At 46.1% G+C, this 23,362-nt stretch overlaps 1 protein-coding gene across 4 annotated transcripts in view; it reads left to right on the forward strand.

The window, feature by feature from the left end:
* The window catches only part of TAGLN2 (transgelin 2), a 303,419-nt gene that overhangs the window by 270,650 nt on the left and 9,407 nt on the right, over positions 1 to 23,362 (forward strand). For all 4 annotated transcript variants that reach the window (XM_085637502.1, XM_085637503.1, XM_085637505.1 and 1 more), the window contains exon 4: positions 9,512 to 9,614. In XM_085637502.1, coding sequence (XP_085493628.1) covers positions 9,512 to 9,614 — 103 coding nt within the window. The remainder of the gene's footprint in view (positions 1 to 9,511; positions 9,615 to 23,362) is intronic.

Raw genomic sequence — 23,362 nt, forward strand, 5'->3', positions numbered from 1 at the left:
GCATTCACGTTGCAACAGGTGTCGGAGTCCCTACAGCGCATCAGGGAACGGGCGACCCTCGAACCCAAAACGGGTCCCGAACCACACAGTCGCTAAAGCTCACTCGGCGCCGGCACCGATCAAGTTTGGATTGCCGCCACCCGGGGCACCGAAGATGTTCGAACTTCGGAGGAGTCTCGAACGCACACACACAGTGTCCACGGAAAGAACCGATGTCGAGGACTCGCGGGACCAGTTTATCGACGCCGACACTGGTAGGCTGTTGTTCCGTAAACAGAGAATTGTTCCAGAGAAGGCTTTAGACTCCAAGATTCCACTAAAAAGGAAACTGGCTTCAGGTTCGACGCCAGTGCTTGTAGAAACATTACACACCTATCATCAGGAACCACCATCCTTTTCTCCTACACACTCGGAACAGGATGCAGGAGAGGGCTATATTGGGGATGATACCACTTATCCTGTGGATAATGACCCTGATGACCAATAGCAAGACCCAGATCAAGCATGGGGAGACCCTACTGACCAAGGTGACCCACAAGATGCTCCTGACACTCATCTTTACAATGTCAAAACATCTCCCACTGAAGATACTGCTGCTTTTAACGCCCTCATTGAAAGGGCAGCTGCCAATCACGGAGTGGAGCTCCATTCAGACTCTGTTGAGGAGGATTTCTTGGTGGACACGTTCTCCACTTCAGAAAGAACGGTCAAGACTCTACCAATGCTCAAAGGGGTTCTTAAACATGCTAAGGACATCTTTAAGGAAACCACCAGGGCACGGGTATTGAACCCCAGAATAGAGAAGAAATACAAACCTGCACCCGGAGACCCCATGTACATTAAGGGTCAATTGCCGTTGGACTCCATGGTAGTTTCTAATGCTCGCAAGAGACCTAACTCGCAGACTACAGGTGATGCTCCTCCTCCAGACAAGGAGTCCAAAGTGCTAGAAACATCAGGCAAAAGGGTAGCAGCACAAGTAGCAAACATCTGGCGCATTGCCAACACTCAGGCACTCCTGGCCCGATACGACCGGATACACTAGAAACACTGCTAGAACACCTACCAGATGAATACAAAGATGGAGCGGAGCTCCTCATCAGAGAGGGACAACTCATTACAAATGCGTCCATCAAATGCGCACTGGATGCAGCTGACACTGCAGCAAGGGCAATCAACACTAGTGTGATGTTGAGGAGGCACGCATGGCTAAGAATATCAGGCTTCAAACCTGAGATTCAAAATAATATCTTGAATCAACCAGTCAACCCAGACTTTTTATTTGGCCCCGAGGTTGACACTACACTGGAAAAGATTAAAAAGGACACAAACTGCTAAATCTATGGGGGCTCTACAGTCCCAGCAGTTTCGGAGTGGCTCCTTTCGTTGCCCCGGGAATAGAGGAGCAGCTAGAGGTCAGGGGTCCCAGCAGCAATACTGTAAAGGAGGTACCCAGAGTACCTATAATAAAAACAATAGGGGTGGATATCGTGGATCCAGCACCAAAGGCAGAGGACGAGGACACAACAACACCAGGTCCTCCGCCAATAACAAACAGTGACGTCTTGTCGCTGCCCCCCGCCCTCATAACACCGGTCAGGGGGAGACTCCAACAGTTCCTGCCAGTCTGGAGATCCATCACCACAGACAGGTGGGTCAGAGAAATTGTCCAGTACGGTTATTGTCTAGAATTAACATCCAATCCACCCAACATACCACCAAGACACCGTCCTATGTCCGCAGAGCACTTGACATTATTGCAGCAAGAAGTACGAAGTATGCTGCAAAAAGGAGCCATAGAGCTCGTGCCTATGGAACAGCGGGGGTCAGGGGTGTACTCTCTGTACTTCTTAATCCCAAAAAAGGACGGGTCTTTTCGACCTATACTAGACCTCCGCCCCCTCAACCAATACATTCTGTCAGAGCATTTTCATATGGTCACCCTCCAGCAGGTTCTGCCGTTACTCAGTCAGGGAGACTTCCTAGCAACACTAGATTTAAAGGAAGCGTATTTCCACATACCCATACACCCATCACACAAAAAATATCTCAGGTTCACTCTTCAGGATCAGCATTATCAGTTCAAAGTACTCCCTTTCGGGGTAACAACGGCACCCAGGGTCTTTACCAAATGCCTAGCGACAGTGGCTGCACACTTAAGAAGACAGCACATTCACGTCTTCCCTTACCTGGACAACTGGCTTGTTCAGGCAAAGTCAGCCCAGCAGTGTGCCAGCCACGTATCCCACACCATTCACCTTCTTCACAGTCTGGTATTCACAATAAATTATCCAAAGTCACATCTTCAACCCGCCCACGTACGGCAGTACCTGGGCGCGACCATAGACACTCTGGCAGCCAAAGCTCAGCCAAACTTGGTGAGGATCAACAGCATGCAACTGCTGATAAAAAAAGTTCAAACCTCAACACTCCCTTCCAGCGCGAGTGTTCATGCAGTTGATAGGCATGATGGCCTCCTGCATCTTCATTGTCCCGCACGCAAGACTACATATGCGCCCGCTTCAGGAGTGCTTGGCACGCCAATGGAATCAGACTCCAGGACAGTTAAAAGACCTAGTGTTGGTGAGCGGTCGGGCATACAACTCTCTGCATTGGTGGAATCCACAAAACCTTTGCAAGGGCCGACCGTTCCAAGAGCCTGTTCCACAAATAATACTGACAGCGGACGCGTCTCTCCAGGGATGGGGAGCTCATGTACTCAATTACACAGTGCAGGGACTATGGACGACACAGCAACAGAAGATGCACATCAACCTTCTGGAACTGATGGCTATCTTCCTGGCGATGAAGGCATTCAAAGTACACTTGTGCAACAAAGTCATGTTGATCCGGACGGACAACATGACTGCCATGTACTACATACAGAAGCAGGGAGGAACACACTCTCCGCAGTTGTCTCATCTGGCTCAGAGCATGTGGAAGTGGGCCATTCAGAGGAACATGTTCCTCATGGCGGAACACCTCCCGGGCAAGGACAACCAGATGGCGGATCTTCTCAGCAGACACAGCCACCAAATACACGAATGGGAGCTACATCCATCAGTACTCCAACCGTACTTCCAGCAGTGGGGTCATCCAGAGATAGACCTATTCGCCACAAGGGAAAACGCAAAATGCCAAAGCTTTGCCGCTAGGTTTCCGCATCAACAGTCGCAGGGCAATGCGATATGGATGAACTGGTCAGGCAGATTTGCGTACGCTTTTCCCCCAGCGCCATTAATACCGCTAGTTGCACGCAAACTACGGCAACACTCGATGACACTCATCCTGGTTGCTCCAATGTGGGCACGCCAGCCATGGTACACCACGTTCCTAGAACTGTCTGCGGTGCCGCCTCAAAGACTGCGGCTAACACCCAAACTTTTAACACAGAACCATGGCGAAATTCAGCACCCAGATCCGCAACAGCTGAACCTGGCGATCTGGCTCCTGAAGTCTTAGAGTTTGGCTACCTGAACCTGCCTCCAGAATGTATGAATATCATCAACGAGGCCAGGAAACCCACAACCAGAGCTTGCTATGCGGCTAAATGGAAAAGGTTTGTCATTTACTGTAAAAACAATGACATTAATCCGCTGGATGCGTCCATTCAGAACATCATCTGTTACCTGTTACACTTATACCGATGCAATCTGGCGTACAACTCCGTCCATATACATCTGACCGCAATAGCGGCCTATCTTCAGAACAGGCAGCACCTCTCTTTATTCAAAGTGCCTGCCCAAAGCCTTCTTAGAGGGACTCAAAAGAGTGATTCCTCCAACTCACCCACCGGCACCGGTGTGGAACCTGAATGTGGTCCTCACCAGATTGATGGGTCCACCTTTTGAACCTTTACATTCATGTGAGATTCAATTCCTCACCTGGAAAGTAGCCTTCTTAGCGGCAATCACTTCGTTGAGAAGAGTTAGTGAACTTCAGGCACTAACCATTCAAGAGCCATTCATACAGGTTCACGCAAACAGAGTTGTACTACGTACTAACCCCACATTCATGCCTAAAGTGATATCGCAGTTCCACATGAATCAGACTATTGAACTGCCTGTTTTCTTTCCAAATCCGGAAAATGTCGCAGAGAGAATGCTCCATACACTAGATGTAAAGAGGGCCCTCATGTACTATATAGACAGAACAAAGGATTTTAGGAAAACAAAACAACTGTTCGTTGCCTTTTCTCCACAACACAAGGGCAACGCCATTTCCAAAGCAGGGATAGCCAGATGGATCGTTAAATGTATTCAAATTTGCTATGAAAAAGCTAAACGCACATTAACGATTCCTCCCAGAGCCCACTCAACACGAAAGTTAGGGGCGTCCATGGCTTTCCTAGGGAATATTCCTTTAGAGGAAATATGTAGAGCAGCCACATGGTCCACTATACATACATTTACAAAACACTACTGTGTAGATGTACATTCCAAACAGCAGGCAGCTGTAGGACAGGCTGTTCTCAAGACCCTTTTTCAGACTGCTGCAGCTGGCACGGGAAGCCGCCGCTAATGGAGGGACTGCTATATAATCTATGCACAGATATGAATTCAGCAGCCCACATGCCTCGAACTGAATATGCTACTTACCAGTATGCATCTGTTCTTGGCATGTAGGGCTGCTGACATTCATATCGCCCACCCTCCTCCCCGGCGCCTGTAGCGGCTGCAGCACTCAGAATTACTGTATAGCATGGTCATCACTTACTGTATCTACTCCATCACTGCCACAATGGCGAAAAACAATCTGAGGATGGAGAGGATGCCCATGCGCACTGTAGTCCAGGGGAGGAGCCACCTATCTCGTGATACTTCGAAGACTCTTCCAGGCCAACAATGTGCAATCATCCGGACCCAACACTAGGCGGCGATCTATGCACAAATATGAATGTCAGCAGCCCTACATGCCAAGAACAGATGCATACTGGTAAGTAGCATATTCATTTTCCTCTATTGTTGCAAGACTATCACAAGTCCTTTGGGTGAATACATAAGAGTCGTGGCACAGTTCAGGCACAAGCCGTAGTACTGCCCCTTAAGTGGCTAATTTACTTTCTCAGTTTCTCATGTGTGCTTTCAGCCCTTGTACCTCAAATTCTTACTTTTATTTCATGGCATTCTTATACCAATTTAGGAATGCTGACCATTGCTATAGACTAGATTTGTTTTTGTGGTTCTTATATCTGTTCTAAAGTTTAGTCGAGCACTCTGTCAAAGGGGCCTTCTTCTGGAAAATATTCTTTATTTTCATCACCATTGCAACTTACCCAATCCTGAATAGTAATTAGTAGATCTAGATAGTGCGGCTTATGACACGTGAGGGTATCCAGGTGCTGCTCATGGGCACTGGAAGATTAGTGATTTGCCCAGAATCACAGGATGTTGAGCTGACGCTGAGATCCGAACCTGAATCCCCAGCTCTAGAGTCGGCATCTCTGGCCCCTCTATACCTGCCTGTGCATTTATCATATTGAGAGAATGTAGTATGAGCGGGAGTCACTTAAGCTGGGGCTTTATGTAGTGTACCTGGTTGTGAATGAGAGCTTAGTAAGAAAATTGAAAGCAAAAAAATATAAGTTTAGGTGCCAGTTAGCTTTATGCCACCAGTGATGTAGCTAAAGCTTTTGCTGCCCGGGTCGGTCCCTGAGGTTGCCGTCCCACATACATACCAAAAATACTATGGTGGCACTGACTGGAGCACTGGTCCACTGACTGCTGGTAAGTACATGGGCTCTGGGTGGCTTCCCTGCGACAAACTGAGGTGGCTGGCAGTAGGTTGGTGCAACTTGTTGGCTCACTCGGATCTGGTTGCCTGCTCACTGGCTCCCTCGCTTGCACTTCCTTCACGCCTGCCACCCTCAAGTCACATGCCCAATAATTTGTGTGCAGCTTTCTTCAGCGCTGACCCCTGTTTGGCCCCCACTCCTCCTGCCTCACCACAGACAGTGCTTTTCACAGGGTGGCGTCAGTAACCTCATGTGAAGTGTCGCCAACCCCCAAAAGGTGCCACCCGTGGTGGAACCCCCGCCAAACACCCCCTACCCTAACTATGCCACTGTGTGCACTGCTCATCCTCTGGAAGTGGTGCAGTAGATGTGTAGTAAGGGGTAGGGTGGGACTTACCACTCTTCCCATCTGCTCTTTTGGAGGGATTTAGTATGTTCACACTTGTCTTCTGACCCCTTTGCAAGCCTCAATAGGCTGTGGTCTCCAATTGCAAATATTCAGTGGTGGCTACATCCGCGTTCCTCTTGCCTACACTTACCCATCCACAAGGCACTGCATCTTAGGCAATCCTTGTCCATGTCCTGCACTTTCTAGAGCTCCCTACTCTTACGCTGTGGATTTCATGCATGCATTTAACTCCCTATACCTTTCCAAATCAGTTGTTCCCATGGTAACCTGCCCGACTGGCAAATATTAACTCTGAATACGAAATCCCATAACGAAGTTCAGTCGAATAAACACAATACAACTTTATATTTCATGAAAATGTAATTTCATGGGTGCTGTCAGACCTGATCAGCAAGCCAAACTCTGGGGGGTCTCACCAAATTTCCCCGTGGAGAATCCTCTGCCTTGCCTTTTGTACCTGGGGCTGTCGTGTGCAGTCTGGTCTAGCTCTGGTCACTGCATGCTGTCATGTACAGGCCTACAGCACAAGGTTTGGTCAAATAAAATATTGTGTCACACTATTTGAACTGTGAAAGGGTTAAAAATAAGAAAAATTAATAATCTGTGAATCATAAAATCAGCTGGACAGAATTTACGCCATCATGCCTCAATGTAAAACTCTTGTGAAGTAATGGCAAAACACTAATTAATAACCTAGTACTTGTGTAATTTTGAAAAGTGGTATGATTGATTAAAAAAAAAAAAAAAAAACTGGTGCCTAGCCTGAGACCATCCGTACAAGTGACTTGACCTTCAAATAGCAACAATAATATGAAAACATTTAGTCTGAGCAAGCTAGCCTTTATTTTCTTGGTAGCAAAGAAGTGGAGCAACTTACCATAGAGACAGGCTGTGAGCAATGTTTGAGTAAGCAGGAAAGCATGGCTGGGGCAAGCTGATTGTACTGGAATATCCACTACAGGGTATATGGGTGTGTTCCCCTGCCATGTAAGTCTAGGTTTGAGTGGTGGCCGGCACAGATTGGGTGGTAGGGAGGGAGGAGGGGGAGAGGGTTGTAAAAAATAATGGAAAATAAACTTACCTCTTAGCCCTGTTTCTTCTCTATTGTGCCGCGTCTCTCCTCACTGTTCTTGCTGCGTTTCTCCCAGCCAGGAACAGGAAGCACATCCAGGTTCTCCTGACCAATCACAACACTGCAATGCAGCGTTGCAGTTGGTCTGAGTGCCGTGGTTCGGCGCTTGGCCAGGGAATGGGAGCCTTGGCATTTTCTCCACCCAGGCTGTAAAGCTAAATATGCATGACTGGCTGGCCGGAGAGGGTCAGCCAATAGTCATTGCGCACTTAGTGTGCCAACCACTCTTCCACTCTGCTCTGAGAGCAAAGCAGCCCGCCCGCCCCGCAAAGACACTGCAGCAGGAACAGATAAAATGATAATGAGTCATTGTCATTTTATTTGTCCATTTATTTCCACTGCTGAAAGCAGTGAGGCAACGCTCCTCCGCCTTAGCAGAGGAGCCGCCACCGCCAACTTCATGTGTATTGTTTATTCAGGCTTTTTCATGCTAGCATCACGCTAAGCTTGTGTAGCGAGGCCTAGGCCTGTCCCTCACTATGCAAGGTTTCTGAATGCCTTGAAACAGTCTTGAGAACATTGATATTCATGCTTATCCCCTAAATGCTGGGGAACAAAAGCAAAAGGGGTTACCGAGGTAGGAGAGAGCCCAAAAGGAGATGTGGGGTGTAACGCCACAATCATGAACAGAATCACTTATTATAAACTCGATTGAATTATGTATTATTTAGTACTTCTCTGTATTCAAAGCATACTTTATTTTTTCCAAAAGGCAAGCACTAGGCTGAGCATTAAAGTTATTGTGTCTGTTGGTTGATTTGAGGTGTGAGCTGGTGCACCTCACAATACCTCCCTGAGTACCCTATGACTGCTCGCCCTTGCTACTCTGTGATTCAGGTATATAAAGAGCTTCCCCTGGTCCTGTTTGCAGAGCCATAGCAGGAAGGGCACCAATTGCAAACTACCACAATCCCCATGTTTGGAGCTTAGTAACCTTATTGTCTTGTGCCCCCTCCCCCACCTGACCCCACAACGGCTCTGGCACTAATGCAATCATTTCTATCCACACATGCCTGATCACTGTTGATCCATTGTAGTTGTTCGGCATATCATTGTCAGTCTCTCAAAATCAGTTGACCTAATTGCAGTCTTTTCTGTGGGTTTCCAGTTTGTCTGCTACCCCGTGTTCCCCCCAAGACCCTCTACATTAAGCAGAGTGAATACATTCCATCCTATGCTATTTTTTTTTTTTTAAGGTAGAATGAAATATACTGGTACATCATCTTATTGTAGCCTTAATATTTCATTTAGTTAATTTGGTGGCCAGACTATGAACATTATCCTGTTAATTAATATCCTTTGCCAGATGGTGACCTAAATGTAAAACCCTATTTTGAGGCCTAATGCAGGAATGTGTAGAGTAACTGCACAATGACGAGATTGCAGTAGGCTCCAGGGGCATTCCTATGGTTAGCTTTCTGGGAGTGATGCCCCGGTGTTAACTGGATTTGTTATCTCAACCTTGTGTTGTGTAGTGGATTCACTCCAGCAAACCGCTGACCTGTGGGTGCACCTTACATTTTTGGACTCTGGGATAGTGAGGGGTGCTGCCAGTAGATAAAGACTAAATTGCTTAAGATTGGTGATCGGTTATGTTACGCTTTGCATCTAGGATCGAGTAATTGGGTATTATGCAAGATGCTCTGCTTGAGACCACAGCGTCTATAGGGACATGGCTGCAGCCTGAGATTGGGTGCAATCTGATCTCGTTGATACTGTTTCTTGCTTTGACTTCTGCCATCTTGGGTCTAGTTCTCTGTTTTGCATACAAGAGCCTTGGATGTCCTCGCAACTTAGATGCCGAAGTATGGTAAGACCTTGCAGCAGACGCCTGCTGTGACCCAAAGTCATGAGTTTCAGTCCCTGCCTGGTGATCTTGGCTTCTCCTTTCCAGGCGATATTGTTCGCTTGTGTAGTAATAGGGCCTTTTATTTACAGACCTTAATAGCGTCAAAAGTACTGTTCGAAGTGCTGCATCACAAATTGCTGTATAGCATCTTCGTGATGACCGCTTGTTGTGCTAGTAGGCCTGTCTTGCTGCACCCTACACTATCCTACCACCTACAAACAAAGTATTGGTGAAAAGAATCCCTTCTCTATTAAAAACTGTATTCCAAGCCTTTACCCCAAAGCTAGGCTGTGCTTGGTGTAACTTTATAATGTCAAATGAAATTAAGTTCCTAACTGTAAAATAGCTTGCATCGGGTTCAGTGAAGTGTGCTGTTGTGTTTTACAGGAAAAGTGATGCCGAGTGTACAGAGGACCCTCATGAACCTTGGTGGGCTCGCAGTCACAAAGAAGGATGGCCGTTTCAAAGGGGACCCCAGCTGGTTTACCAAGTAAGTAGTTGCATCCAGTCCTAGTACATGACAGAACTAAACAATCAACCACCCTTGTGTTACAAGGAGATACTGCTTGGAATCTCGGGCATATATATAAGCGTGGCCACTGGGATCAGTACCAAATTATACGGCAGGGTTAACTAAATTATGCAGCAAGAAAGGAAAATTCTGCTGCATGATGCTGCACATTCTGTTGTAATAGTATTGTGTTGCATTGGCATTTCAGCACATATTAACAGTCTCTGGTCTTAAGGTTCACATCCTTACCAGTTTTCTTACTGAATAAAGCAATCTCCATCTGAAAGGCCTTCAGTTAAGCTTTCAGAGGGTCGGGTCCTCGGTGGCACTTTTTTAAAATACTTTTGATCCATTTGAGCTAAGAGAATTATTTTCATGAACTACCAATTATGCAACCAATGGTAGGTCAAGTCCTCAAAATTTATAAATATGTGGAACAACCAGCAGCTGAAAATTCATAATTCCAGTGGCCCCTGAAGGGGGTACTACTGGTGCATTCTTTAAGTTTTGGTGCATGTTAGAAATTAGGGTCTCTAGTTGGCAAAGGTTTGCACCTTTTTCCAAGTAGGGCCCCTTCCTCCTGGTCAGGGTAAGAGAGTTGCACTCCTACATTTACCCCTGCTCACCCCCTTGATAGCTTGGCACAAGCAGTCAGGCTTATCTCCGAAGCGGTGTGTAAAGCATGTGCACATAACCAACGGTATAGCAGTGAAAACACTACAAAAGGACACCACACCAGTTTAGAAAAATATCTAATATCTTTATGTATCCAAAACACGACCAAAACGATAAAAATCCTACATACAGTACTTTAAAAATATATACTTTGCAAGATATCCTTAAAATTGCAGAAATACCTCAAAAACAGTTTGTTCGAGTCAGTACCTCCAACCGGGGCTACCTCAATGCTGAAAAGAACAGTCTTCCAGCTGACCGCATCGGTACGGGCCAGCGAAAGTGTGGACAGACTCGGTAACAGTACCTTTCTCTTTGCGGCTGGCACGTTGCTGCGAGCCAGTCGTGGCAACAGTCGCGCTTGTGTTGTAAAATGGAAGCGGTGCCCTCTTGATGCGGTGCTGGCAGCGGCTCTATGACGATCGTCTAGGCGGCGTCGGTGAGACCAAGGCTTAGGGTGGAGGGAGAGACGATGTTCAATGCGGTGCTGGCAGGTTGCGGTGCAAGCGACAGAGCCGGTTAGAGGGACCTAGTGTCGGTCTGCCAAGACTGCTGTGTGAGACGAGGTTGTGCATCATGAGACTTAAGAGCGGTGCCCACAGCCACGATGTGGTCACGGGTGTCCACGTCAGCAGCAGCGATGGCGGTGAGACCAGGATGGCGAAGCGAGGCAGTGCGTAGTGCAGTGCCCACAGGTCACGGTGCAAGCAGCGGCTCAGTGGCAACTGCGTGGGTAGTTGTCATCGATGAGACTAGGGTTGCGGTGCAAGATGCGGACGGTGCCCTCTGCGGTGCTGTCAGGACACAGAGCCAGCGATGGAGTCATTGACGGAGTAGGTTGTGTTTCACTTTTCTGTGGCAACTGAAACAATGGTTCCAGAAGCGGTACTCAATGGTTGGTAAAGTCTTCGCAGTCCCTGTGACTTCAGAACAGGAGGGAAGCTCCATTTCAATCCCTTGGAGATACTCTGAATAAGTAAAGAAAGTTCAGTCCAGTCCTTTCACTGCCCAAGGCAGAAGCAGTAACTGCAGGCCAACCCAAAAAAGCAACAACATAGCAAAGGGGCAGTACTCCTGGCAGCTCTTCCAGCTATTCTTCTTGGCAGGTTCCTTGATTCCAGCGAGTACTAAAGTTCTGGGGTCTGGCCCCATTATTTAAATTCACAATCCCTTTGTTCTCTCAGACAGAGTCTGTGCTGAATCCAAACCAGTTCTGTCCTCTCTGGCCCAGCTTCCTGGCAGGAGGTGGAGACTGCATTGTGGATGGCAGACCAGGCCTATTCAGGTGAAAGGAAATCTCCCCCTACTCTAAATGCAACCCAGGTCTATTCAGCCCAGCCCTGACTCATCCAGACTCTCTGGAGCCATTGCACATCCCCAGCCCCTGTCACTCCAAAGCCAGACAGTCAATACACATCCTAGCAGAGGCACACTGGATGGCTAAGCTAGAAAATACCCATTTTCTAAAAGTGGAATTTTCAAGCATAGAATGTAAAAATCACCCTCACTAAAATATGTATTTTGACATTCTGAGTTCAGGCATACTAAACTTTTTCCCCTAACTTGTTCCCAAGGGTAGTTATGTTTATAAGAGGTTATAAGCAAACTCCCCATTCTATCCTATGGGAAAAAGGTAGTCTTGCAATAGTGAAAAACAAAATTGGCAGTATTTCACTATCCGGACATGCCACACACGTGTGACACATACACTGCATCCTGCCCCCAGGGGTACCTTGGGCCTACCTTAGAGGTGACTCGCATTTAAGAAAAGGGAAGGTTCGGGCCTGGCAAGTGGGTGCACTTGCCAAGTCGACATGGCAGTACTAGACTGCACACAGGCTCTGCAATGGCAGGACTGAGTTATCATTTCAGGGCTACTCATGTGGGTGGCAAAAGCAGTGCTGCAGGCCCACTAGTAGCATTTGATTTACAGGCCCTGGCACACTCAGTGCACTTTACTAGGGGCTTACCAGTATCAAATATGCCAATCATGGAAACACCATTCCATAATAACAATTTACAACAGGAGCACTTGCAGTGAAAAACCAGCAAAAAGATTCAAAACCAAGGGGTCAAAGCAAAAATACAGGGGAAACACGCCAAAAGATGCCAAGTCTAACAGTGCATCTAATGGATGTTCTTCCAGGCTCAGTTTAGGTACAGCTAGAGGCTTCAAACCGAGGATGAGCAAATCATTTAAACCAGTGACTCTCGACTTTTGCCACCCAACAAGCGCATTAAAACACAATTGCGTCTGCATGAGGTAGCCCGTAGGCCTCCTAGTTCAGCCGCTCCCAATCCAGTGCACTCTCATCCGGAGTAACTCACCTTTTTCCTTGAAAGTTTTTCTCAATCATATACCAGATGCTGAGAAGCTTCATTGTCTTGGTTGTACGCAAGCAGTGCTTCAAAAGGGTCACTCACAAGTACAGCCATGCACATTAAGCTTAGGTCATTACATATAAGCACCAAATGTATGGTTTTCAGATCATAAGTACATTGTGTCAAATGTGTATTTGTAAAGTAGGCCTCTTGTTTTAATATTCACTGTTGCTACAATTCATAGTTGCGTACAGAGCATTGTAATTTCCCAAAAAGCTTATGGGTGTGTTCTATTGGATACACTCGTGTCCCTCTGTATGTATTAACCCAAAGGCAGGCCCAGGCACAATCCTTGCCTGTAAGTGGGTTGAAAGTTTGGGATTTTGGGAAACAATGCACGTGCTCCGTGGTGGTAAGAAATCATTACATGGCCACACACCCGATTTCTGCCATGTAGTGAGATATTTTGTCTTGGCATATAATTCGTATCTGCCTGGGCTACAATTGCAGTGTTGCAAACAAAAGGGGCGCTCTCTAGGCATTGGTGAAATACGAAATGACGCAGTTTTAATATCTACCTAAGGAGATAAGACCAAAGATGGAAGGTGCACTCATTGTGTCTGGACACATTAAATCAAATAGTCCAAACGGTATAATATTTCTCTTCTTTTTATTCTTGAGATTCTTTTCATTACGATCATTCAGACACGAGCAATGTACAGCCAACGCGTTTCGTTCCGTACAGGAACTTCATCAGGGCTCTTTCAAAGAGAGTAGAATATAGATAAGGTACTCCTAGGGCAGTATGTGCTCCTTTATGGCTCGTTGCGTCACAAACCGAATTAATAGACCATAGGAAAGTTATTTCATTCCTTGCGTATTATCATCCCATGTGTGAATTGATACAAATTGGACCCTCATCCGATCCAAATGATGAGAAGCATTCAGAGTGGTAAAATTCCTATAGGACGTGCAGTATAAGCCTTGTATCCGGCGTTCGGTCCAAGCAGGGTAGCTGTCGAGTATTGTATTTTTGCACATATGTTTTAAGAGGGCCTAGAAATTAAAGGTGGCGATAGTGGGCATGGAATAAATGAGTTCGCCCAGTACCTCCTCTCCTGTTCTTAAGCATTTCAGGTTTTGGCCCCAGAATATAGAATAGCAAGCAAACCAAAAATTACCTGGGAACTCTCCTGTTTGCGGTTCCAGATTCCAAGACTTTTTCTGCAGACATTTTAAGGGGTATGGACCCACAACTGCTAAAACTTGAAATCGGGAAGAGCAGTATCTTTGTCTCTGACTTGTTTTTGAGCTCAAGGCCTGTATAGCCACCTTTGTGTCAGGCGCTATTTAGTACGCAATATTTGCCGCCGTACACCTTTGATGTCTAGCTGAATGGGTGGGATAACTTTGTATGATTCATTTCACTGTATTGGGTTGGTAAAGGCTCCACTGCTCCATTAGGGAAATCTGTATGTCTTTAGAAAAGGGGAAATTCAGAAGAACTGTGTTTAAAAATAAAACACTGATGTGGTGGCGTGACCATACACCTTGCGTTGATTTTAAGTGTCCCTGCAGTGAAACACAACACTAAACTACTAGGTAAGTTGGAGTTGAGTACCTTTTAAGCTCTTCTGCCTCTGCTCCTGTTGCTTGATTTGGCAATCTTAATATAAGTTTACAATATTATTTTTAGTGTAATAAGGCTGGTGTGTTTCCTAAGTTCTCATTGGGTATTACGTTGCTGCTAATGTGCTGTACTTTTGGTTCACATCGGCATTTGCATGGATGCTCAGCTATAGCCAGGAGTTGAACTCCTCCAAAAATTAGCTTTTTTTAAACCCATCTACAGAGGAAGAATATAAGACTACAGCCTTAAACCCATTCTTTGTGGTTATGGGAGCAATTCAAAAATACATACTTCAGTTTAATTTTCTGAAAGACTGTTAAACTATTGGTTGTCCCTTCTTGCTACCGAATTTAAAAAATCTGTGTACAAATTACAACAAGGCTATTTTGTGGGTTACACCATTATTTTTCCGTACAATACCTGTAGCAATATTTTCAGAAAGTAAACTTCCCAATATATTGTTCTACTAATGAGCAGCAAATTCACTTGTGCATCCAACACCTGTGTGCAGGTTGTTGCTTGAGTTTTAAAGTTTAGTGAGTTATTGTTTTGTAACGAGGTAACGCCCAAGTCCTCTCTCTCTTTTGTGCTTTAGCAGGAACAGTACCTTATAGGCTTGTCCAGTTACACAAGTGTGACTCCGTTTTGAATGCTCATGTCTGACAAATAAGTATGAGTTTTTCATTTAGTGAATATTGATGTCAAATGTGAGCCTGTATTTGGAAGTGCTTTGCCTCTGAATCAACTAGCCCACTTAATCAGAGGGACATGGCACTAGAAACTTAATAATGATGTAGATGGACATCAGTTGCAGTCAAACAATTATTGGCACAACCTGCAGAGAAGAGCCGGGCCTTTAAGGGCCTGGCGGCGCAGGGCACGCCTGAAATCTCCGAGTTCACCTGCCTTGTTGTACAGAGACACGGAATACTCTGTTAGCGTAGAAAACCAAATTTATTAGCTGCAGCTACGCACAGTTATCCTAGAAGTACATCAGTGGTAGGTTCTCAGGAGACTGCCACTTTACTCCGTGGCTCACAGTCTTTTATAACCTTATACACCCAAAGAAAAACACTCCCCATTAGCCAATAGGAAAACATTCAAAAAAAGGCACCATGTAACCAGAACATCCCCCTTGAGTCGTGTTCTTGCCCAACCCCATAAGTCAATCAATGACAGCACCTATAGGTCAATCAGTAATGGCAGGACGCGTTTGTGTGCTTCAAAGGACGACTTGCAAAATAAGATAATGCAGAGAAAGAATACCGATGGCCAACAGATAGTGGGGACAAGGATTAGTCAGTCTAGACAAGGATTAGTCAGTCTGGCTAGTTCCTGAAATTGGCTTCACAACAAGGAAGGGGGGGGGGGGGGGTTATTTGACACGTAGCAGTACAAAGGGCAGAAACACTTTGTTCGCCGAGCTGCCTGAGTGAGGGCAACACAAAATGGTGACGGAATACAAAATGGAGTCGAAACTAAATTACCTCAGACCCTCCTTTTGCCATTACGCAGGCAAAACACATAGACTCATGTTAATCTGAGTCAATGTCAATAGCCATGAGGTCGTCAAGCTGTTGCCTGTAACATCATTTTCATATTTTCTGCTTTCTGTGAGACAGGCCTTGGAACACACATGGTGGCACAAAGGCCGCAGATAGCAGGACCACATTGTAGACAGAGGCAACACGAGAAGATAATGGCCAAAATCATTCCAATGAAAGTCAATACTTTCCATCCCCATGTGGACAGTAATCCCCAAAACCATTCTGTCAAAGACCAATCTCCTTCGTCCTGGTGAATGGACTCAGCGATCAGATGCAATTTAGAGATGGCCTGGTATACTGTAGGGGCGTTGTCAGGTATGTAAATGCAACAGCTGGATCTAATCAATTTACATACTCCACCACGGTCCGCAAGAATGATGTTCTGTAATGTCATAAGGCGGTCCGCCTGAAGCTCGGCTGTGAGGTTACTCAGTGCCCCTACAGTTTGATCTATCGTTGCCTCAACAACTCGAGTGAGGTGCCTTATGTTTCTGCTATTGGCCATAGGGCCCCAAAATGGGAGGAATCCTTTGAAAAAGTCGCCTCCCTCTTGTCCTGCTGTATCTTCTGAATTAATGACGCCCCTACTGTACCTATTTCTGTGATGTCCCGAAGGGGCGGTATATGTCGGAGGAAGGAGAAAAGCCGCGTAACATGATCCTGAGAAATTAGTTGGTAACCATGTATAGGCCCTGTCATGGCAAACGAAATACGTTCCCTGAGATGGCACTAACGATGGAGAAGTCTTAGATGCATAGGTATATGTATGTGCACAAGAGCTTGTTCCCAATTGGGCCTTAGCATTCTGACCATTTCCTTGGAGACACAGGTGGCCTCGGTGGGGTACAGTCCATATGGGCGGGGATCTCTTTCGTCTGGCCCTATCTGTAAGGCTAGTAACATAACGGGTCACGTTCCAGCCAATGTATGCCCGTCGTTCGTCGGCGGTGATCTTATTAATTGTACTGTAATATTTGGTCATAGCTAATATTCCCTTTACCAGAGGGTCATGACTAACGTCAACCCCACCCCCATATGGACCAACAGGGTGCCGGGGTTGGTTCTCGTAAGCATTAGAGAACATAGACACATAAGCCCAAGCAGACCCCTCCAGGGAAAAAGGTAAAACTAAATATGGCATCCCTTTATCCGTAGTATGGGGCAAGAGTCCACAAACCCAACAATCGGTGGTATTGACCACCAATTGATGCTGGTGCAACAATTGAATGAATGAATTATTGAAATATTCCATTCTCCTACTTTGCTCATGTTCTGGTAGTGTATGTAACTGGTGCGGGGAGGCAGTGGTGTGAAAAGACACGGGATAGGAGGTAGGTGTAGGTGTCTGCTGCATAATATAGGTAACCCAACCCACACAAGCTAATATAATACATAAAAAGATTAAAATACACAACGTTATACCACATCTTTTATACAATAATTTGCAATATTTCTTCTTCATTTTATCCTTCTTATCATTTTTCCTTAATATAATAGAATCCATCCTCTAAATGTTGCTCGTGGCAGTCTTCCTTCTTCACTCAGCTGTGATTATCAGCCGTCCTATGACACTGCAAGTCCTGCAGGCCTATTGCCACTACTCAGGTCACAAACTAAGACTCTTACCACGACCCTGCAACCTAATTGGATGGTCAGTATCACTGAAAAGCGTAATCAAATGAAAAATTCTCAATTGTCTCTAGCCACTCTAGGCCTCAAATTGTATCTCGTTTTATTCTGCGCAGTCTGGTCCTGAAAAAGTGTCTCCGGATTAGTCGTGTTCAACCTGTGATGTGGTTGTACAGTGTCCTGCAGAACGTCATCATCCTCTTTCTCAGATCGAGTCCAATCTAGGTGTGCATTGCTAAAAGGTACGTATCGGGGGACCCTTTCACCTTCAAAATCACCAATACCTTCACGGACCCACTGGTCCTAAGGCAAAGGCAAGGGTACCTTCTTACAATGCACACCGTGGATCCAATTTTTCTTTCCAACCACCTTCACAGCTGTGCGTGTTGTCAATAATACTTGACGAGGCTCTTTCCAGCGAGGTTCCAAGTTCTTCGATCTTTGAAAATTCTTCACACACCCAATCGCCGGGTTGTATGGTATGACCAGGATCAGTAGGAGCCTGAGGCAAAGCGTCTTGTACCTGTTGATGAAGGACACGCAATTTAGTGGTGAAGTCATGCAAATAATCAATCAATATTGGATGCTCTATCTCGGAATACTTCTTTGGCCTTGGGACTCCAAACACAACCTCTTAGGGACTGAGTCCCATACGGGAATGAACTGTTGTTCGAGTAGACAAAAGAGCCAAGGGTAAAGCATCGGGCCAGGCAAGACCCGTGCTGGCCTGTATCTTCGCGAGCTTGAGCTTAAGAGTACCAATATAGCATTCCACCAAACCTGCTGACTGAGGGTGGTTTGCCGCATGAAATTTCTGTCTTATACCAAGACCTGCACACACTTTCTGCATTATCTGAACCACGAATTCACTTCCATTGTCACTCCAGACAATTCGAGGCAAGCCGAACGTCGGGAAAAACTCCTTCAAAAGGACTTTAGCCGTAGACAGAGCAGTATTATCCTTTGGAGGTAGGCCTCTATCCATCTAGAAAAGGCACACACCACCACAAGGACATACTTCAGATTATTACATCTTTCCATGTGAATGTAATCTATTTGCAACACCTCAAAAGGGTAGGTTGGAGGGGCAAAATGGCCTGCTGGGGTTGGTGTTCCCTTTCATGGATTGTGCATCAAGCAAACAATACAGTGCTTAACCAGATTATCTGCGCATTTAGGGATCCCCACATTCTGCCATACAGGGGCCAGAAGTTTGCATATCCCTGTAGCACTAATGTGGGCTGGACCATGTGCTATGGTAACAACTGGAAGTACATAGGCGATGTTCCGACAATTCTGTCCAACACCCTGTCGCCTCCAACATTCCTGTACCCTCTCTCCACTTACTCAGTTCTTTCTCTGTAGCCTCTACCTTGATCATTTTTACACTTTCTATTGTGTCCTCACACATCCCTCCTTGTCTGACCCATCTAGCAGGGCCCGCAACATACATGCGGCTTGTGACGTCTCTGGCTGTCTCTTTCGCTGTCTGGTCTGCAAAAGCATTTCCTCGACCCACATCATCGGTGATTTTCTTATGCGCACTACATTTGACAATTGACTACATTTGACAATTGCTATCTGAGTGGGCAAGGTGAGTGATTCGAGAAGGTCATTTATCAACTGACCATGCTGTAGCTTAGTGCCGTGGGAGGTGAGAAATCCTCTTTCCCTCCACAGGTGACCAAAACTGTGGGCCACTCCAAACGCATACTGGCTATCACTGAACACATTCACTCTCTTTCCTTCAGCCAACACACAAGCTCTAGTCAGAGCTATCAATTCAGCTGCCTGGGCTGAATTGTGCCTAATGCGTGCTGTTTCCACAATTGTGTACAAAGTAGTGACTGCATAGGCCAAAGTCGTCTCACCATTGGGGAGCTTGAAACAAGAACCATCCACCCATAGGATCCCATCCGGGTCCAGGAGTTGAGTGTCCTTTAGATCCACTCTACCTTTTGAAACAGTCATGCTGCCCATGAGTATCTGTTTCTACTGGGATCGGTAACAGTGTGGCTGGGTTTAGGGTATTGCACCGTTTAATATGTACATGACTGGCCAAGAGCGTCAGCTCGTACCCTGACAAGCGGGCGCTCGTAAGGTGCTGAGTCTTTGTTCTATTTAGGAGAGTATCTAATGCATGCGGCACCATGACAATAAGAGTATTATCCAGTACCAATCCAGCAGACTGGCAAATGGAAACTGCTGCTGCTGTGGCTTTCAGACAACTGGGTAACGCCTTGGCCACTGGGTCTAGTGTGGCCGAAAAATAGGCACATGGGCGCTGCTTGTCTCCAAATGGTTGCATTAAAACTGACAATGCGCAACCTTCTCTCTCATGAATGTAGTGTGTGAAAGGCTTACTGTAATCAGGAGTACCTAACACAGGAGCAGAGCACAAGGAAGTACGTAAATCAGTAAAACTTTTCTGACATTCCGCAGTCCAAGGGAGAGGTTGGGGTGTATCGTTGAGAGTCAGTGCCAACAGAGGTTTCGCTAGCAAAGAAAAATTTGGAATCCACTGTCTACAATAAGAGGTAATGCCCAAAAAGGCAGGCACCTCCCTTTGTGTACATGGTACAGACATTTGAGCAATTGCTTGGATACGTTCTGGGGTCAATCGCCGTCCCTCGTTCGACAAGAGATGACCTAGATAGGTAACCTCTTGGCGACCATATTGCAATTTAGAGGGTGAAACCTTGTGATGAAGGTCAGACAAGTGACGTAACAGTGAAATAGTAACCTGTTTACAAGTGTCCTACGAATCAGCAGCAACCAACAGGTCATCTACGTATTGAATAAGGGTGGCACCTGGGGGCAAAGAGAAAGCATCAAGCTGCGTTTTCAAAGCTTGACTGTAAATGGAGGGACTCTCGCAATAGCCTTGAGGAGCACGCTTGAACCGGAAACTTCGGCCTCCTAAAGAGAAGCCGAAAATATCCCCACTTTCCTCAGCAATAGGAATGCTGAAGAAAGCATTCTTAAGGTCGATAACAGAAAACCAAGCAGCCGAAGCAGGTATCCTTGTCAATAGGGCAGTGATATCTGGGATGACAGGAAATTGGGGTACAACAATCTTGTTGACCTCCCGGAGGTCAATCACAAAACGATAAACGGGTGGCTGGGAAGAGTCAGTGCGTTTAAGAACAGGTAAAACAGGACTATTGCATACATTTCCCCTTGTCTCTTCAATCACGCCTTTCTGAACCAAATCATAAGTAATAGCCAATAGAGCTTTTTCACCATCACTGGCAATCTTGTACTGTGGAATGCGGGGTAACTTAACATTGGATTTTAGGGTGACGATGTAGGGCGTAATCCGCAGAAGACCAACATCATTGGGACCTGTAGCCCAGAGGGTTGCAGGAAGGGAGCGCAATTCAGGGGGGAGTTGGTCTTTAGACAAATACGCCGGGTAAATCAATTTCGTACCTAAAGTGAGGTGTACACCAGAAGGGGAACAATGCAATGTCGCGTACAGTCTTTTTAACAAGTCCAAACCTAACAAATTTTCACCACAACCAGTTGTTAAAATAAGCAGAGCCTCCAAATCATTAGGACCTATTGAGATGGGCAGAGGACAAGAAACTGGGTTATGAACTGGGGCGCCAGAAAATCCTACAGAAACATTTGTTAAGCCAGACAAAGGTGCCCCAGGGAGTTTAGAGTGGATGATAGAACTCTTTGTTGCACCAGTGTCCAATAGAAATGGCTCTGAAACACCTAGTGCAACGTCTTTAACATAAGGCCCATTTTGGTCCACTGGAACTGATATGACTCCCTTACTTTGTCTATGGCTGTCCTAGCTAGTATGAAAACTCTGACTCTCATCCTCGGTATAATAATCATCATTGTAATAATGGGCAGACTTAGCATTATGCTGATCAAAATAATTCATGGAGTTTTGAGGGGAAAAGGAATGCTGGTCTTGAGATGATGTGCCTCGCCCCCTACCCCTGGGTGTTGACTGGTAGCCACCTCGGCCTCGCGGCCCAGGCATGCCACCAGCACGCTGCAACAAAGCCGGGCAACTATTTTTGAAGTGACCTTCCTCCTTACAATAAGCGCATTGATTTGGACCCAGTGGGGGCCGGGGAACAAAGGGCTCAGGTTTTTGCAACAGCTTCTGGAATTGGGGAAGCGGCTGTAACTGACGCTGAGCAGGGCGAGGGGGATAAGCCTGTTGCAAAAGAACTTTCGTTTTTAATTCCTTAGTCTTTTTATCAAGTTTGTCCTTTTCCTCTTTATCCCTATTTTCATAATACTGAGCAGTAGCCAATATCTGTGCAGAAGAGGAAACGGCCCACGTACTTTCGGAATCCTTCAGTTTATTGGAAAGTTCAGGGAGCAAATTAAACACAAATTTATCTACAAATAATCGTTGGCCACCTTCCGTGCTCATATCCTGACCACTGTGATCAAGAAACGTCTCCTCAAATAGAGTAAAAAAGTCGGAAACGCTTTCATCTTTCTTTTGCTTACAGGCAGCTAACTTGTCCCAATTAACTCGAAGAGCGGGCATCATAGTTTTCATCAAGGTAATAATCCTAGCGGGAAGGTCTGCAATTAAGGCATCAGGTTTAGCACCACCCACTTGGAGTCTATCTGCGGCAAGTATAGCAGCCCAATCGCCCCCCAATTCTTGGGCATGGTCCTCTTTCTGAATTCTAGCCCACAATGGTTGTGGGACCACATTTCCCATCAGCATGTCTATAACGGCTAAATTCATAATGCATGCATCAACAGTCTGGGACAGTTCTTTGTAATAACCAGCAGGATTTTTACGGGGTCTGGTAAGGATTGTTTAAGGGTCAGAACCTCAGATCTTTTCCAAGGAACATGTACCCATACACGTTGAAAGTGAGCGGGTATACCAGGATTAGCGCCCTGGGCTGCAACAGCTTCTCTCCACACCGGAGGAACTTCTCTCATAGGATAGTGTTTTAATTTCCTTTTAACAGAAGGATCTAGTTAAGGCAGAGACCGGTAAGTGAACATTGTTCTAAAGATGACAAGTGTCCTTACAGCTTCCTCAACCTCAGCACCCACAATTATCCCTTTGTTAAAGTCAGCCTGAACATCTAGCAGACCCTGGGGGGCTGATCCTAAACCCATATCCTCCCACTCTTGACCAAGAATGACACACATGGTATCAAAAACATGTCTTTGTGTGGGCGCATCCCACTGCTGAAAAGTGTCCATGATATCTTGTATACCATACTGGGGGTCATTCATGATCCACTTACGGTCTTGGAGGTCTAACGCATCACGTTCTTGGGGACCTGGGAGCTGACTATGGGTCTGCCTACGAGGAAGAACAGGAGTCATGTTTAATGACCCAAAGAAAGGGGACAAAAGGCCAGAAACAGTGTCAACCAGCCGCTTACGAACTGAGGGGGAATTCGACATAAAGACAGGGGACAAGGTATTCGGCAGGGCAGAAGAGGGGGTGACAAGTATAAAGGGGGTCGAAGGCAAAGGAGGTGGCGGGATTGGCATTACCAGAAGGGGCTGTGGTTGAGGTGCAAGGACCTGTTAGGGAACAACAGGTAGTTGAGCGGGTGGCAATAGTAGGGGTGCATTGGCACCCTGTGCATAGGGCGGGGGTAATTTCAACAGGTGGGATATTAAAGGATCCTTTTCGGGGTCAACATCCTTGTCTGTAGGGGAAGTGGGCAACACCGGATAACACTTATCTACTGCCATACGATGTTGTCTATCTAAAACCTCAATTGTATAATCATTATCATTATTTTTAAACTGCTGGGCAGCCTGTATAACAGTCATGCCCTTTTCCTTCCTATCTCTTTTTGCTTGTTTTATTTCTTTCTGTTTGGCTTCCTTGCGCCAAAGGCGAAAAGAGTCAAACATAGCTGGCCGGGCTTTTCTTTTAAACACTGTAGCTTCCAAATTACCTAATATAT

This window comes from Triturus cristatus, chromosome 12 (assembly GCF_964204655.1).
Source record: "Triturus cristatus chromosome 12, aTriCri1.1, whole genome shotgun sequence".
Classification (NCBI taxonomy): domain Eukaryota; kingdom Metazoa; phylum Chordata; class Amphibia; order Caudata; family Salamandridae; genus Triturus; species Triturus cristatus.